Source organism: Panthera leo, chromosome B4 (genome assembly GCF_018350215.1).
Source record: "Panthera leo isolate Ple1 chromosome B4, P.leo_Ple1_pat1.1, whole genome shotgun sequence".
In the NCBI taxonomy this organism is placed as follows: domain Eukaryota; kingdom Metazoa; phylum Chordata; class Mammalia; order Carnivora; family Felidae; genus Panthera; species Panthera leo.
Window position 1 is genome coordinate 116010816 of NC_056685.1, and position 14562 is coordinate 116025377.

The 14562-nt window shown below is 34.3% G+C and overlaps 2 protein-coding genes across 12 annotated transcripts in view; one reads left to right on the forward strand and one right to left on the reverse strand.

The window, feature by feature from the left end:
• Window positions 1–14562, forward strand: part of VEZT (vezatin, adherens junctions transmembrane protein) — a 79272-nt gene that overhangs the window by 58650 nt on the left and 6060 nt on the right. For 6 of the 9 annotated variants that reach the window (XM_042947407.1, XM_042947398.1, XM_042947399.1 and 3 more), the window contains 2 exons: window positions 194–401; window positions 4209–7497. In XM_042947407.1, the coding sequence (XP_042803341.1) occupies window positions 194–401; window positions 4209–4723 (723 nt within the window). In that variant the 3' untranslated portion in view covers window positions 4724–7497. Of the gene's footprint in view, window positions 1–193; window positions 402–3129; window positions 4030–4208; window positions 7498–14562 lie in introns of those variants that run through there. The other 3 variants (XM_042947405.1, XM_042947406.1, XM_042947404.1) reach the window with 2 other exon arrangements.
• The window catches only part of LOC122224943 (uncharacterized protein C3orf20 homolog), a 191042-nt gene that overhangs the window by 48745 nt on the left and 127735 nt on the right, over window positions 1–14562 (reverse strand). The window lies entirely within an intron of this gene.

Below are 14562 nucleotides of genomic sequence, written 5' to 3' on the forward strand. Positions count from 1 at the left end.
CAACTGCTAAGTTTTTTTAAGACTTCCAATTTACCTATAATAATATGTTTGCTTTGTTTGCCCACCTTTGCTTTAGTGACCTGTGCCAAGAGTCTTCATTGTTTAATCTTGGAGATGGGTAGGTACAAGGTAATGAATGCTACTAGAAAATTGTCTGCTTGAAGTAAAGTGCTTTTTCTTTATTCATTTTCAGGAATTAGAAGCTTATGTAGATGATATAGATATGGACAGTGATTTCAGAAAGGATGATTTTTATTACTTGTCTCAAGAAGACAGAGACAGACAGAAGCGTGAGCATGAAGAATCCAAGAGGGTACTCCAAGAATTAAAATCTGTGCTGGGATTTAAAGCATCGGAGGCAGAAAGGCAGAAGTGGAAGCAACTTCTATTTAGTGATCACGGTAAGCACTGACTTCAGAGTAAAAGGTTATTTTAATGAAGGGGACTCTTTTTTTCTTGAACTACAACTTTTATTTTAGCTGTAATTCTTACAGCTTTAATTTTAGGGATCTCTCAGCAAGTATAGTGCTTTTTCTTCTAGACACAAAATCAATATGATCAACAAAAGACTAGGTATATAATCAAATTGGGAATATGAAATCAAGCTTTTTCATCAGTAACTTGATGTTTTACTACATTATTTTGGAATGGCAGTGAGTTGAATAAATATGATTTCAAATTTAGTGAATTTGAGATTCTAAACTCTTCTCTTTATGTGGATACTATCAATACTTCAGTGAAGCATCAGATTAGTGAATTTGAGATTCTAAACTCTTCTCTTTAGGTTGATATTATAAATACCTCAATGAAGCATCAAATTAGTAACTCTACGTTCATCATTGAAACAAGTGGATTAAGACCTAGGCCAGTTAGCTACATCATTAAGGTTTCTCAGTTGGTTTGAACACTTAAGTAGATGGGACAAGAAGAGGTGCTTCTGTGCAAGCTGTCTCCGTACTTCAATATTGACAAAATTGGATGATTTGACAATACTGACGATTAGCATTAAACTCCTTTATGTTTGCCACTCTTTTCTTTGGTTGGACTTCATGAGAGGTGAGGGAAGGAATGAGGGTATCTTGACAGTATCAGACTAGCTAATTTCTAATTGAGGAATTAACTCCTGTAGATTTCCAAGAGGTAGAGTGGGATTCCTCTTCCATTTTAGAGTACTTACCTGAAACCTCAAAATCAACTGCCTTCCTTTCCCATTCTCTTTTTCACTGGAAGTATATAGATTACCTGTACTTCTGGAAAGTTCCTCAGATTTCTCTTTTCTTCTCTTAGGAGTCCTGCCATTGTCCCATGTCCAGATACACCTTTGTTGATTTCATCCTTCCTCTTCCCACTGGCCCCCTTTATAGCCCAGATCCTTATTAGATTATGCTCATACATTGTAATAGCCTCTTAACTGACTTCCATTCTTTTTTTTATGTAAACTCTACCCCCAACATAGGGCTCAAATTCACAACCCCAAGATCAAGAGTCACATGCTGTACTGAGTCAGTGAGGCACCCCAGCTGACTTCTATTTTCAATACCTTTTTCTTCTAAGCTTTCCTTAGAAGATAGCTTCTAAGCTAGCTTCTGTCCTTGCAGGCTGCCTCCAGATTTTTCTCAAACAGTACAATGATAATAGCTCTCTTTTTTTTTTTTAATTTTTTAATGTTTATTTATTTTTGAGAGAGAGAGAGAGAGAGAGAGAGAGAGAGAGAGAGAGAATATGAGTCAGGGAGGGGCAGAGAGAGAGGGAGACACAGAATCTGAAGCAGGATCCAGGCTCTGAGCTGTCAGCACAGAGCCTGACAGGGGCTCGAACCCATGAGCTGTGAGATCATGACCTGAGCTGAAGTTGGATGTTTAACCAACTGAGCCACCCAGGTGCCCTGATAACTCTCTATCTTTAAAACCTGCAGTGGTTCCCCCTTTCCCACTCTTATTAAATCTAAACTCTTTTCCCTAGTTTCAAGCCTCTCTATCATATGAATCCATCATATTTAATTATATTTATCACTCTTTCTGGTATGGATATCTTCCTCTGGTTATATTTATCTAATTAGACTGTGGTCCCACAAACTTACTATTTTTATTCATGAAAAACATTCATGCTGCGGTGCCTGGCTGGCTCAGTCAGTAGAACATGCGACTTTATCTTGGGGTTGTGAGTTCAAGCCCCACATTGGGTGTAGAGTTTACTTAAAAAAAAAAAAAAAAACTTAAAAAAAAAAAAACAACATACATGCTGATCTCTTTGCTAAGAATTCTGTCTTCTCCACCAAGCTGTCCTTTCTACCAGTTGCTCCTCCATGAATCCTCTGTTCCAGCCCTTCTACCTCTCCCACCACTACAGACCCTCACACCAAAGGGGCCCTGGAGGGAATTGTAACCGTGTCTTGAGCAGCAACATATGTAGCAGATTAAAAACTTCCCAGGTGCAGCAGTAAAGAGTTCCTGCAGCCTGCTTGTTCATATTTTGGGTCTGCATGAATCAGGGATTGAGAGTATCGTTTTAGGCACTATTGTTTTCTGTACATTCAATGTTTTTGTCTCTATAATGAAATTACAGTCTCTTTCAGTAGGAGCTTTATTATCCCCCACAGTGTTCATTCAGCAAATTATTCATTCAACAAGTAGTTACTGAGGCACTGTTTACTGCTATATCCCTAGTGCATAAATCAAGAGACAAAAATCCCTGTACTCCTGGAGCTTTACATTCTAGCAATGTTAACACTTGATCCTCCAGATGTGTAGATTATATTGCCCTATTTAATTAGCAATAATCAGGGATATCAATCAACATCTAATACATGTTGCATTCTTTAAGAACTAGATTTATTGCCTAAAAATGTACATGAAGACTGAGAATAGCATTGTATATACATCTGTATCCTTTCTATTGTTTAGTATTTTCTCCATATAGCTTTAAAATTATCCTACTGACAGTATGGGCAAAGATATAATGAGAGAAATGTGTCTTTTTTCAGGTATATGCTTTGGGTAGCTACGTTAGAAAGCGCAGTATTGCTGATTTTGTTTGTGAAATAAGTAAAAAGCTGCTGATACCATAAAATGCTTTTTCCGTGAAAAATTTCAGTACATCTTCCAGAGTTGTTTTCATCTCTGCCTACAGGGGTAAAGTCCGCATGGAATTAGAGAGGGATATTCTACACTGGAACCTGCTGTGGCCATTGTTTTCTGTTGTTGCTGCTTCTCTAGTGGAGTTACTGCAGCTTAGGGATCTGTTTCTTGGAAATGGACACCTTTTACAAATTATTTTTTAAATAAACGCCAGATCTTCAAGAAGCACTTTTTTTTCTTCCGTCATGCTTCCTAATATATTGTATTGTACTAACCCCTCATACTGGGAGGAGAGACTGCCTAGCAAGCAACCCACTGCCTACTAACATCAAGAGGGGCTAAATAAAACTTCATTTTCCTTGAAAGGACACCTTCTGCCGTATGGATATAATGTTTATGTATTATGCTTTGTACAGTAGTTGATCTTGAATACAGATTTTATTTTGTTTTATACTTTTATGTGACATTACAAAATGTGTGGAAGTTATGGCTTTACTTTCATCAGGGTCTTGTTAGGTGGTTGGCAAGCGAATAGGATTGTGTGCATTTTTTTTTCCCCATACTGTTTTCACTTGTAAATATATATGTGTTAAAGATATGATTATTATCTGGATTACTTCAGGCCTTTTATCTGACACATTATCAGTAAAACTCATGCTGCTTATTCTTTCATAAGATGGTTCTCAAACTTTAGTGTGCATCAGAATCAAGCGTAGGGTTTGTAAACACAGCCAGTCCTCATTCACAGTTTGCCATTCAGTAGGTTCTGGTGGGAATTTGCATTTCTACCAAATAACTGATGCTGTTGGTTCGGGGACCACACTTTGAGAACCACTGCTTTAATATTTTGAATAATACAATGTGTGAGGTGTTTTAAAATCTTCATTAAAACCCCGTCTCATTTCATTTCTTAGGCATTTTATCTCTTACAAAGTTCTCTGGATTTATAAATGTATATAGATTTAATAGAAAGATTTATTTAGCTTTTATTTATTGTTCTTTATTAGAAAAATAACGACTGGAAGTTTAAATTAAAGTTTAAATCATTGCTGGGTCCTTAGTTATTATTTTTCTTTCTTTTTTTTTCTTTTTCTTTCTTTCTTTCTTTTTTTTTTTTTTTTTTCTTTGAAGCTGTGTTGAAATCCTTGTCTCCTGTAGACCCAGTGGAACCCATAAGTAATTCAGAACCATCAGTGGATTCAGATATGGGGACAGTTGGTAAAAATGATACTGAAGAGGAAAATAGTAAACCCTCCACAGCTGACAATGAAATAAGTAGTAGGACTGAGTATTTATGTGAAAACCCTCTAGATGGTAAAAATAAAGACAATTCTGCAAATGAAGTCTTCCTCCAAGGAGCTGAAGAAAGAGTGTGTTCCCAATGTGAGAGTGAAGAGGAATCTCGGCAGGCGGACGTAGGGAGCCTGTCCACTGCCCATCCAGCTCCCGGGGACTTATTACAGCCTTCCATTAAGCAGAGGCTGGCGCGGCTCCAGCTGTCACCGGATTTTACCTTCACTGCTGGTCTTGCTGCAGAAGTGGCTGCTAGATCTCTCTCTTTTACCACCATGCAGGAACAGACTTTTGGTGATGAGGAGGAAGAACAGATAGTACAAGAAAATGAAAATGAGGTACAAGAGAAGTAGGAACCAAGATTTACATGGAGGATTTTAAATTATTGCTTTTATGCAAGTGTTTTAGCTTCAAGGCTAGATAATCCACTAGAAAGGGAAAATGAGTGTTAAGTTTACTATATATAAAGCTAAGATGTGAATTTACAGCAAGAACCCTGGTTTGAACAACTGATCTGAAAATAGTAGTTAACCTGTAAATGGCAAATCTTTTAGGAAAATAAGAAAGGTAAGGGCTCTTTTGAATAAACTGCTCTTTTTTTTTGCAGCACAGCTGATCGATCTTGGAAATTCTTTAGGTACTTTTAATAAGAAACAAATTTATCATTTCTTGCCAGAATTTGCTACCATGAAATGACTGGGATAATTCTGTTGCAAGAACATTAACATTTAGTATGACTCCTTTTTACTGTATTCTTGCAGTTCATAGCTGCAGCTATTATGTTAATAACAACTTGTTTGTATTTTATTTTTGTTTATACCAGTCTTAAAACAAAGATACAGGTTCTGAATAAAAAAAAAAATGACTTCATACAATTAATGTGTACTGGGGTTTGGAACTAAAAAGTAGTTTCAAAAATACTGGGGTTATGACATTTTTTTTTTTTTTATGTTTCCTTGTTCATATGTGTATTTGGTAGTTAATTTTAAGGTGTCCTAATAATCTTTAAAAGAAAAACATTGTACTGTTTTAAAAATTACCCTTTCAAATATATTTTGTGTTTTTCTTCTGTTCTTGTTGTAACTAATAGAGATGATGTCAAAGTAGGATTGTATAGTCCAAGACCCCATCCGCACCTTTGCAGAAAGTTCTTTGTATCTATTTGCCTACAGATAATTGGGTGCCGTTAACACAAGCAGATCATTTCAGCTGATTTCTAGCCTGAGGCTATATCCTCTCCACCTTAATGAGATTCTGGAAACATCCTGCCTGCTTCCTGGAAAGCATCCTTGTCTCCTCAGTACTTCATTTACAACTACCTCTTAAAAGAGGTTGCTTTCCAAATTGTCCAGTGTCATGATTGCATTTTCAAAGTGTGATATTTTCAGGAGTATATTGTTTCTTGAAATCTATAGCTCCTACGCAGTGACATAGTTTATAGACATTATTTGGGGAAAGTATAGGAATAATAATTTATGCTGCTGTCCTAGAAAGGAAGTTACACAACGAATATAGATTGTCTTTAGAATTAAGAAACACATTCAGATTCCTGTAAACTTAGTACTTTGAGTCAGTAGATTTATGTGTACCGAGGAGATTTTTATTTAATTTTTTCCAGTAATCTTAGGAAATTTATTTTTTATCCTGAGGAAAAACTTGATTCTGCTTTGTATGAATAGTAGAGATCCTTTGTACTATAAGTGATTCTGCCTATTGCCCAAAATTCTGGGACTGTCCATAATCAAGCTCTTAGAAATATTACAGGGTGGGCCCAGTTTACCACTTAGAAGTAGCTAAATTTCAAAAACAAAAATCTTGTTTTGAAACTGACAATCGTATTCATAAATAATAATATTTTCTTTTTACATTACATAGTTTGCCAAGTCTTTTTCCCCTTGGATTTAGAAGAAGCAATTATGGGAACACTTGGTAATTGTTCCCCTTATCTGTGACCTTACACAGGAAGAATTAGAGTTTAATAATTTTTAATTCTTTTATTGTATTATTTTTATTTACACCAGTTTGGGGAAAATGTCTTCATAATATTTCATCAGTTTTATTCAATGCTCTCTAAGCATTGAAAGACTGATTTTGTTATAAATTTTAAAAAACTAACTTTAATGAGGAATTCCTAATCTTCCAATCTGATCTGTTTTATCTGCAAATATTCTACTTGTTTGAAACCATAATATAAGGATCTTGGGACTTTAATTGAAGGTTCTTTTTTTGTGTAGTTTTTAAAATTTCTTTCATCTTATAAAATATTGCTGAGATAAAATAGTATCTTCCCTGTGAATATTCCTAATGTTCTCTTATAATAGTCTAAAAGTCAATGTTTCTCAGTTTTTGTTTTTGTTTTTGTTTTTTATAGGACGCCTATATTAGAATAAACTGGAGGTCTTATTTTTAAAATGCAGATTTGGGGCCATAACTCCCAGTCATTCTTAATCAGTCATTTTGGGATGAGACCTAGGTGGTGTGTATGCTCAGTCAAATCTAAGAACCTCTGTCTAGGACTTTGTTTTCCTTGCCATGGATATCTTAGGAAATTAAAACAAATACGCCAATGTGACATAAGTAGGTATTCTTATTACTTTTCTAAGAATATTTCACTTTGTATTATCAGGCTTTTGACTAGTTTTAATAGTTGACATCCTGCATCTAAAAGAAGCCCGCTGGGAAAAATATTTTGTGATGCAAAACTTGTAATTATGCTTTCCAAATTTTACAGTGATATTTTGACAGGATAATTCTTGTTAAGAGTAATATCCTGACAGCTTTTGATATGAACATTTCCAGAGTTTATTTTACCAGGACAGAGCCGGTACTTAATGTAAGAATGCAATGACAGAAGCTATTTAGGGTCACTCTTGAGGACAAAATTTTTACACTCTGCCTACAGTGAGGAAAGTCATGGCAGTAAATGACCTAATAATGGTTATCATACCTTAAATTCTTGTTTTTTTTTCAGCTATCATTATTAAAACCCGCATATCTGGACTACCTAGGACCAGACTCTTGCTGGTCTTTGATTTGTGATCTTTGGCTTATTTTTTAAGTTGTCTGTATTTGACTTCACTAGTCTTCTTTAAAATTGTACTTCATTAAAATTGTATGTTTGAATATATTTAATTAAGAACTCATGTATTGACTCAGGTTTGATTTCTGAAGTTATTGGAGACAAGTCAGGAGAAACACATTTAAGGCAAATTGCTAAGGAAATTTAAGAATATGGTTTTAAGGCTTTAATACAAAAAGGTTTTAATACAAAATTAAACTTCAGTCTCAGAGCCATCATTTAAAAGCTATGGGTGCAGTTGACCTAATAATGTCATGGGGAGTTTTTCCAGCAAAAACCAAATTCTCTGGATTGCTAAATCATGTTGGTAAATTCTTACTCCTCAGAAGTAGTTAAAAAAGAAGTGAAACTTTTGAGGCTGAAAAACAAGATCTGGTTATAATTATGTTAGTGAAATAGGTCAATTTTCTTTAAAAAATAAATACTAATATTCTGATTCACATAATAAAGGTGGTGAATGTTAAAGCATAAAAAATTATGTTTTGATACATTTCACAAAATTATAAATCAATGGAGTGTTAATTGGAAGGGAGCCTAGGAGTCATTTCACTCTGGTGACTTATAGTGACTTACTTATACACTATAAGTAATGTAAAATATGAAGTCTTTTGATAAATTATTAGAAATCATGTGGGAGGAAAAATTCAACTGATTTGGTTTAATCATAGGACATTGTTTCCATACCCAAAAAAAAACAAGGAAATAAGAACTAAATGCCATGAGACTGTGCTATAGCTCAGAAGACTCGTTTTTTGAACTAAAGTAGATAGCATGCTATGAATGAAACACAGACAAAGCAAAAATTGATTTATTTTTCCACTTCTGTTGATCACAACATGTCTCTGTAATTCACACTTATATTGAAAATGAAGCTGTAAACATACTAGAAGCAAAAATATAGGAAAAATACCATAAGTACAGTAACAATTTATTGACAGGTAAATAACCGACAGTAATTATCGACAGGTGACTAACTTGCATGAGTTAATTTTTCATGTAACTGAGGCAAATCCATTTAATCATAACAGTTTTTAATAATTTAATAGGAGGGGCACCTGGGTGGCTCAGTCGGTTTAAGCATCCGACTTCAGCTCAGGTTATGATCTTGAGGTTTGTGGGTTTGAGCCCCATATCGGGCTCTGTGCTGACAGCTCAGAGCCTGGAGCCTGCTTTAGATTCTGTGTCCCTCTCTTGCACTGCTCCTCCTCTGCTCATGCTCTCTCTCTCTCTCTCTCTCTCTCTCTCTCAAGAATAAGTAAAACATTTAAAAAATTTTTTAAATAATTTAATAGGAAAATTTTTAGAATGTACTTTCTGTACTTTTTTCTAGAATATTTAGCATATAATTTAACTTTTTCTCAGTCATCTTTAAGGATATCAGTTCCTCTCACAGGGTAATAAACAGAAATGCACCCTCAGGAGCAACTGAGATACATAATGTTCTATGCCCCTTTACCCTGTGACCCTGCAGAACTTTGCTTTTTGAGCTAGGTCTGGTTTTCACAGTTTCTCTATCTTCCCTTAAAATCAGCTGTCACTTTTTGCTGCTGTCTTGTGTGCCTGCCTCTTGCACTAGGTCCCCAATTTGCTGCTTCTCTGCTGTGGGCTGAGAAACCAGATTGCCAAACTTGCTAGAATTGTGTCTAAAATAAGAGTAGACTGAAAGAAGGCTAAGGGACTTTTCTGTCAGTTATGCGCATGGCCTTTGTGGTACCTGTTTGGCTGCTTAGCATACTTTTGTTTGCCTGTTCATTCTTTACTAAGAACTTGCTAAAAATACTTGGTTGAATATGTGATTGCCATATATTTAAAGTATTAATTCAGTTTTTATATGTCGGTGTTTCTAGGACTTTCCATTAATGAATTCAGCTATAAAAGAGAATTTGATTATCATCTTTGTATAAATCATTGTGTATATTTTAGGAAAATGGGGTTTTTTTGTTTTTTTTTTTTTTCTGCTCATTATTCCTAGTATAGGACACAGACTTAAAACTTAAACATTATAAATATGACTCCAACTCTGTCCACCAAGATTTATATTTAGAACTATAGGTTTGAGACTAAACATGCATGGCTAATTTAGAAAGAACTGGCTAACTGGATATTTGGAGAATGACTCATTCTAGATATCCCAGTTTTCTATAGAACTTAAACCCCTTTAAGCATTAAAATTTTTCAGAATAATTTCTGAAGGTGATCTTTTTAAAACAATATGCATTGCTATCTTATTAAACAATATATGAAAATCATTTAAATCTTTTTTGATGTCAAAATGATCATTATTAACAAGTTATTATACTGTGATAGTCTAATTAAGGCACTGAGAGCTACATGCCCTTTTACTAAATGGCTCCATTCTGATGTGCTTTTTTCATTTTCTTGTCTTTGTTTTCTGATAGCAGTTCTCATTCCTCCAGTTTCTCCAAATACCGCTTAAGTGTGCCCATAGCAATGGCCTTTCTCCACCTTCGTTATGCTCCTTCTAGTCTGTTTTGGTTTCGGAAACCAGGTAACTAAGACAGCTAGAATAATGTATAAAGTAAGAATAAATTGACTCAGTGAAGACCTAAAAACCTGGATTATACTTAAATGCATGGATTTTGTGGGTATCTGTTACTACCTATTTCATTGCTATCTTTTAAGTGAAGTTACTAAATTAGGTACCTGCTCTCAAAATAGAAGAGCTGTTATTGTACAAAAGGAACGATTATGTTTCTATACTTACCTTCTCTACATTCTATTTTTTAATTTTTTGGCTCTGATTAAAACCAGCCAACTCAAATTAGCATTTTCTACAGTACTTTCTAGTTGAATCAGATACCACATGTTGCTAAGAATTTCTTTGGCTAGGTTGGTTTTGTTGTTACTTTGGTTTTGTTTTTAGAGAAATGTATTTTCATTTCTGAAACAATGAAGTAGGTTGAGTCCTGGAAAATAAGAAAACTTTCACAATTGATATCCCAGAGAACTGAGAAGTAATAAGGTTTTTAGACTCTAGGCAGTTTTACCACAAAGAATTTATTCTTTGATGTGCAGGATTTTAACACAACATCTTTATTTTTATTCAACGCAATGTATGTTAAAAGTTTGCGAGAAATTATCAGTGTTAGAGCTAATGATGTTGACAGATGTTTGAATGACTAAATACCCAGTGTCATTCTATATTTTGCGTGTTTAAATTACCATTTGATGTTAAGCAAACATGATGATTTTTCTCTCTTGAATAAAAAATAAACACAAAATTCACATGTTACAATGTTTGCAAGTAAAATTCAGATTTGTCTAGAAAGGGATACCCTCACCTTGAATAACTTAGTTTTACAAATAGGCTGATTATGTTTTAGTCCATACGTTGATTCATCTATCCATCATATACAGGGTAATTGGAAAATCAGTCTTTGGCCATGACACAGCTTAACATTATTCATATGCTACTGGAAGGGAATTGTGATATAATATTCACTTAAAAATAGAGGATCCAAACCCGTTTCTTGAGTTGAGACTGCCATTACAGAATAATCATGACGCCAACTCCTGGTTGGTGGTACAAAGAGAGAGATTCTCTTTGAGTATAGTTGTAAGAGGAAAGTGATTCTACTCAGTATAATTGCTATACATTGAAAAGAGGATGAATTGATTACAGGATTCGCATATACAAAGGTATAACATGAATAAATTCTAAAATGTGTGATCAACTAAAATGCATATGGTATTTTTTAAATGCTGTACATTTTAATATATTTTAACCTGTCAGCAGTTGAGTTAATTTGTTTCGTCCCTGTTTACTGAATTTCATTTGGCACATATCAAACATGTTATTGAAACAGGACAGTATTTAAGTTGTGTATACTTCTGATACACTGTTTTTCAAAGTGGGTATATTCTATGAGCCATTGTTGTAGAAGTATGTATTTCCCATCATATTTGTATCTTAAGAGTTTCTCAAGATAAAGAATAATTCTATTGTTTTGAACTTTACATTTTTCACTTTTATAGCATTTCCTAAAGGTTGGCTACCTACAAAATGAGTTTATTTCATCTTTGAAATTTTTTCTAAAACTAAAGCATGTCTTTCACAAGTTTTTTGTTTTTATGATATCCTAAGAAGTTACATATCCTTTACCCCTCCCAAAGTAAATTTTAAAATTAATTCCAAGTTTAAGTCAAAGTATTTTCTGCACAGTACTGGCACCTGGCAACGTACAGAAAACTCCAGAAATGTTACTCCCCTTCCTTAAACATTGTATGGTCTGGTACAGCCCTGGAGGTCCATATGAGTGAAAAGCCCAGAAGTCACCTGAGCTGAAAGCACTCCCAAGGAGTTTCGTTTTGTTTGGGTTTGTTCTAGGTATGGTCCCAGGGATCCCAGATCAAACCAGGCCCCTGGGCCTATCCTAGAACCAACCTAAACTCGCGCATCATTCCCGGAACATCAAGAGTGTGAAGACTGAAGATAACCTGAGGCTGACTAGACTTCCTACGTTCACCAGAACTCACTTTTTTGTATGTGTGCCTACATTTTAGCAAAAATTGGTTCATTAATCCTTCCAAAATTAGAGGAATGACAGTGGGTAACAAGATAAAGTCTTACCAGACTTTGACATTACAGTTATCACAGTAGAAATGTGATCTATAATATGGTTATTATTAATTGCTAGTAGGAGAATTGTTCTTGTAACTTATCATATTTCTATTTTGTGGTTAAATGACTTTGTCACACAAAAAAATTTCTCCCCTAAATTAATGGTTTCTTTTTTCTTTGGTTTTGTCAAACACTTTCTACTCAACAATATGATTAACAGTCTTGTTTAATTATGCATCATCTCTGAAAGGCATTTGGTCTTTGCCCTCTAACTCCAATGTCGAGTAATTTTAAAATCTTTTTTCTGGAGACCAGTGCCTTTTTTCTTGTAATCTTTTGAATCCACCACACTGCTTTGAACTTGTTTTTTAGGTTCAGTTCTGGGAAGAACAGCATCATTTCAGACTCATTGTAGAGGCTACATTTCAGAATCTGCTATGGTTGATAAAAAGCATGATAGAGTGAAAATGGATTAATACTTTACAGATTACTGAAGTATTTTGCAGAATAAGGTTTTTATTATTATTATTTTTTGTTGTTGTTGTTGTTCCCTGCTGCTCTGGGTTTTTAAAAGATTGTGACCTACTTGATTCATCACATGGTCTCCTACCATAACTGTGACATTGCTGTTTTATTTCGTTTGAGGACAGGATTTCTGAAAAGGCATGAAAAGACCCCAAACCCAAAGGTTATGATACACAATGGAAATGTATACTTTTGGTAATACTGGCATTTCAATAGGTTTAGACCATGTTTGAAATAATTGCAGACAAATCAGGGATTCCAACTGTGAAAAGAGCCCAAAACTGTGCTGTTCCTCCAAGCCTTGTCACCAGAAAAATTGGATCAGTGAGTTATCCTTTAAAAGAGGACTGTGAGTTTGAGGCTCATTCTGAAGAACTCAACCCTGGGATTAGATCTGTACTGCCTTCATCACATAGATGCTTCATCCCATGGCTTCTATTATTTTTGCCTTTTAAATCATATTTTGATTACCCTTCTCAGTGTTTTCTTTTTTTGCACAGTGTTTCCTGTTTACATAAATCAAAACTATACATGTTAGTACTGTATATGTATGTATTTTTTTGATAAAACGAAACCTTGGATCTAAAGATCTTTGGATTTTGATTCCTTTTAATGTCAAATGATCTAAATGCTTTTACTGTCTTATAAATTCACTCTTAATTTATGCCTCAATTCTTCCAATTAATTTTTTCTAATGAACTACATTACAATTAAATAGGTGAGCCTTATATCAGTTTCTTCCAGATTTATGACATTTTGCATTCACCCAAACATGACAGTGTTCTAACATCAGCAATCTTGTATCCATGCACTGATCTGTAAGCATAGGTGACTATTTCTTGACATAGCCTGAAATGTATGAACCCATCTTATGTTTATGTTCAGTAAGTGTTCTCAGTATTTGAGGAGCATTTGCATTCTCTTTTGACATTGTTAATTATGAACACCTAAAATAGGAATGTGAGAACTGTCTTACAGAGTTCAGGCTTGTTTACATAGTAAGTTTCTAAAGTCAGTCTTCACTCCAGTCTTAACACTGGAGTGTGTTAAACTGTATTTTTTTTAATACCATTTAAGAATATCCTTTATTTTAATTTTTACTTTTTGACTACTTATATTTTATGTAGAACTGTACATTTCCTGCCCTACCTAAGATTTTCTCATCAATACTTTCTTTGATCGCTTGATATATCTTACCATACTGAATTTTTAAAGGATTTTTACAAAAACCAACAGTAGGTTTGTATATGTCTGTATTATTGTTGTTCCTCCTAAGCTTAACTAGTCTCTAATAAAATCTGTACTTCTTTGTGTCTTTTGTGTGTGTGCCTTTTTTTTTAATTCTGATGTTTGCCACATGAATTAGCCAAAAAGTAAAAATTCTTTTTCTCTTCCTTCTGTCTGTATTTTTCAGAATATGTTAACAAAACCACAAAAGACAGTTTTCTAGGAAAGCTTTGGATTCATTAGTCTAAGTTTTGTTCGGTCATTAAAGTGCCTCACATGATATTTTGTCAGAGTGAAACAGCAAATGAATTTTAAAAGCTTGCTTTTCACCCTTCTCAGTGACTGTCAGCCATTGGATACATTCTAATCATGTTATATTTGTTGACTTGTACGACCTTTCTGACAGAAAATACCTACTGAATTAAGAAGGAAGCTAACATCCAATGGATCATACTTTGTCCTATGTAATTGAATGAACTATTTGTTTATACATTTCTAAGCTTAGCTACAGTCTTGGGAACATTCGTGGTAGCTCCAAAATGGCTCTGCAGACTGAATGCTGGTTAAAGAGAAAGTGGCCTTCCTTGAACAACTTTTATTTACTTATTTCTTTTACTATTACAAAAGTTTTATTTAACAGAAAAGTTCAATATGAAAATGCACATGACCTGATTTTTATTTATTTAATTTCAAGTTATTATTTAAATTCTAGTTAGTTAACATATATGGTAAAGTTGGTTTGGGGATGGAATTTAATGATTCATCACAACACCTAGTTC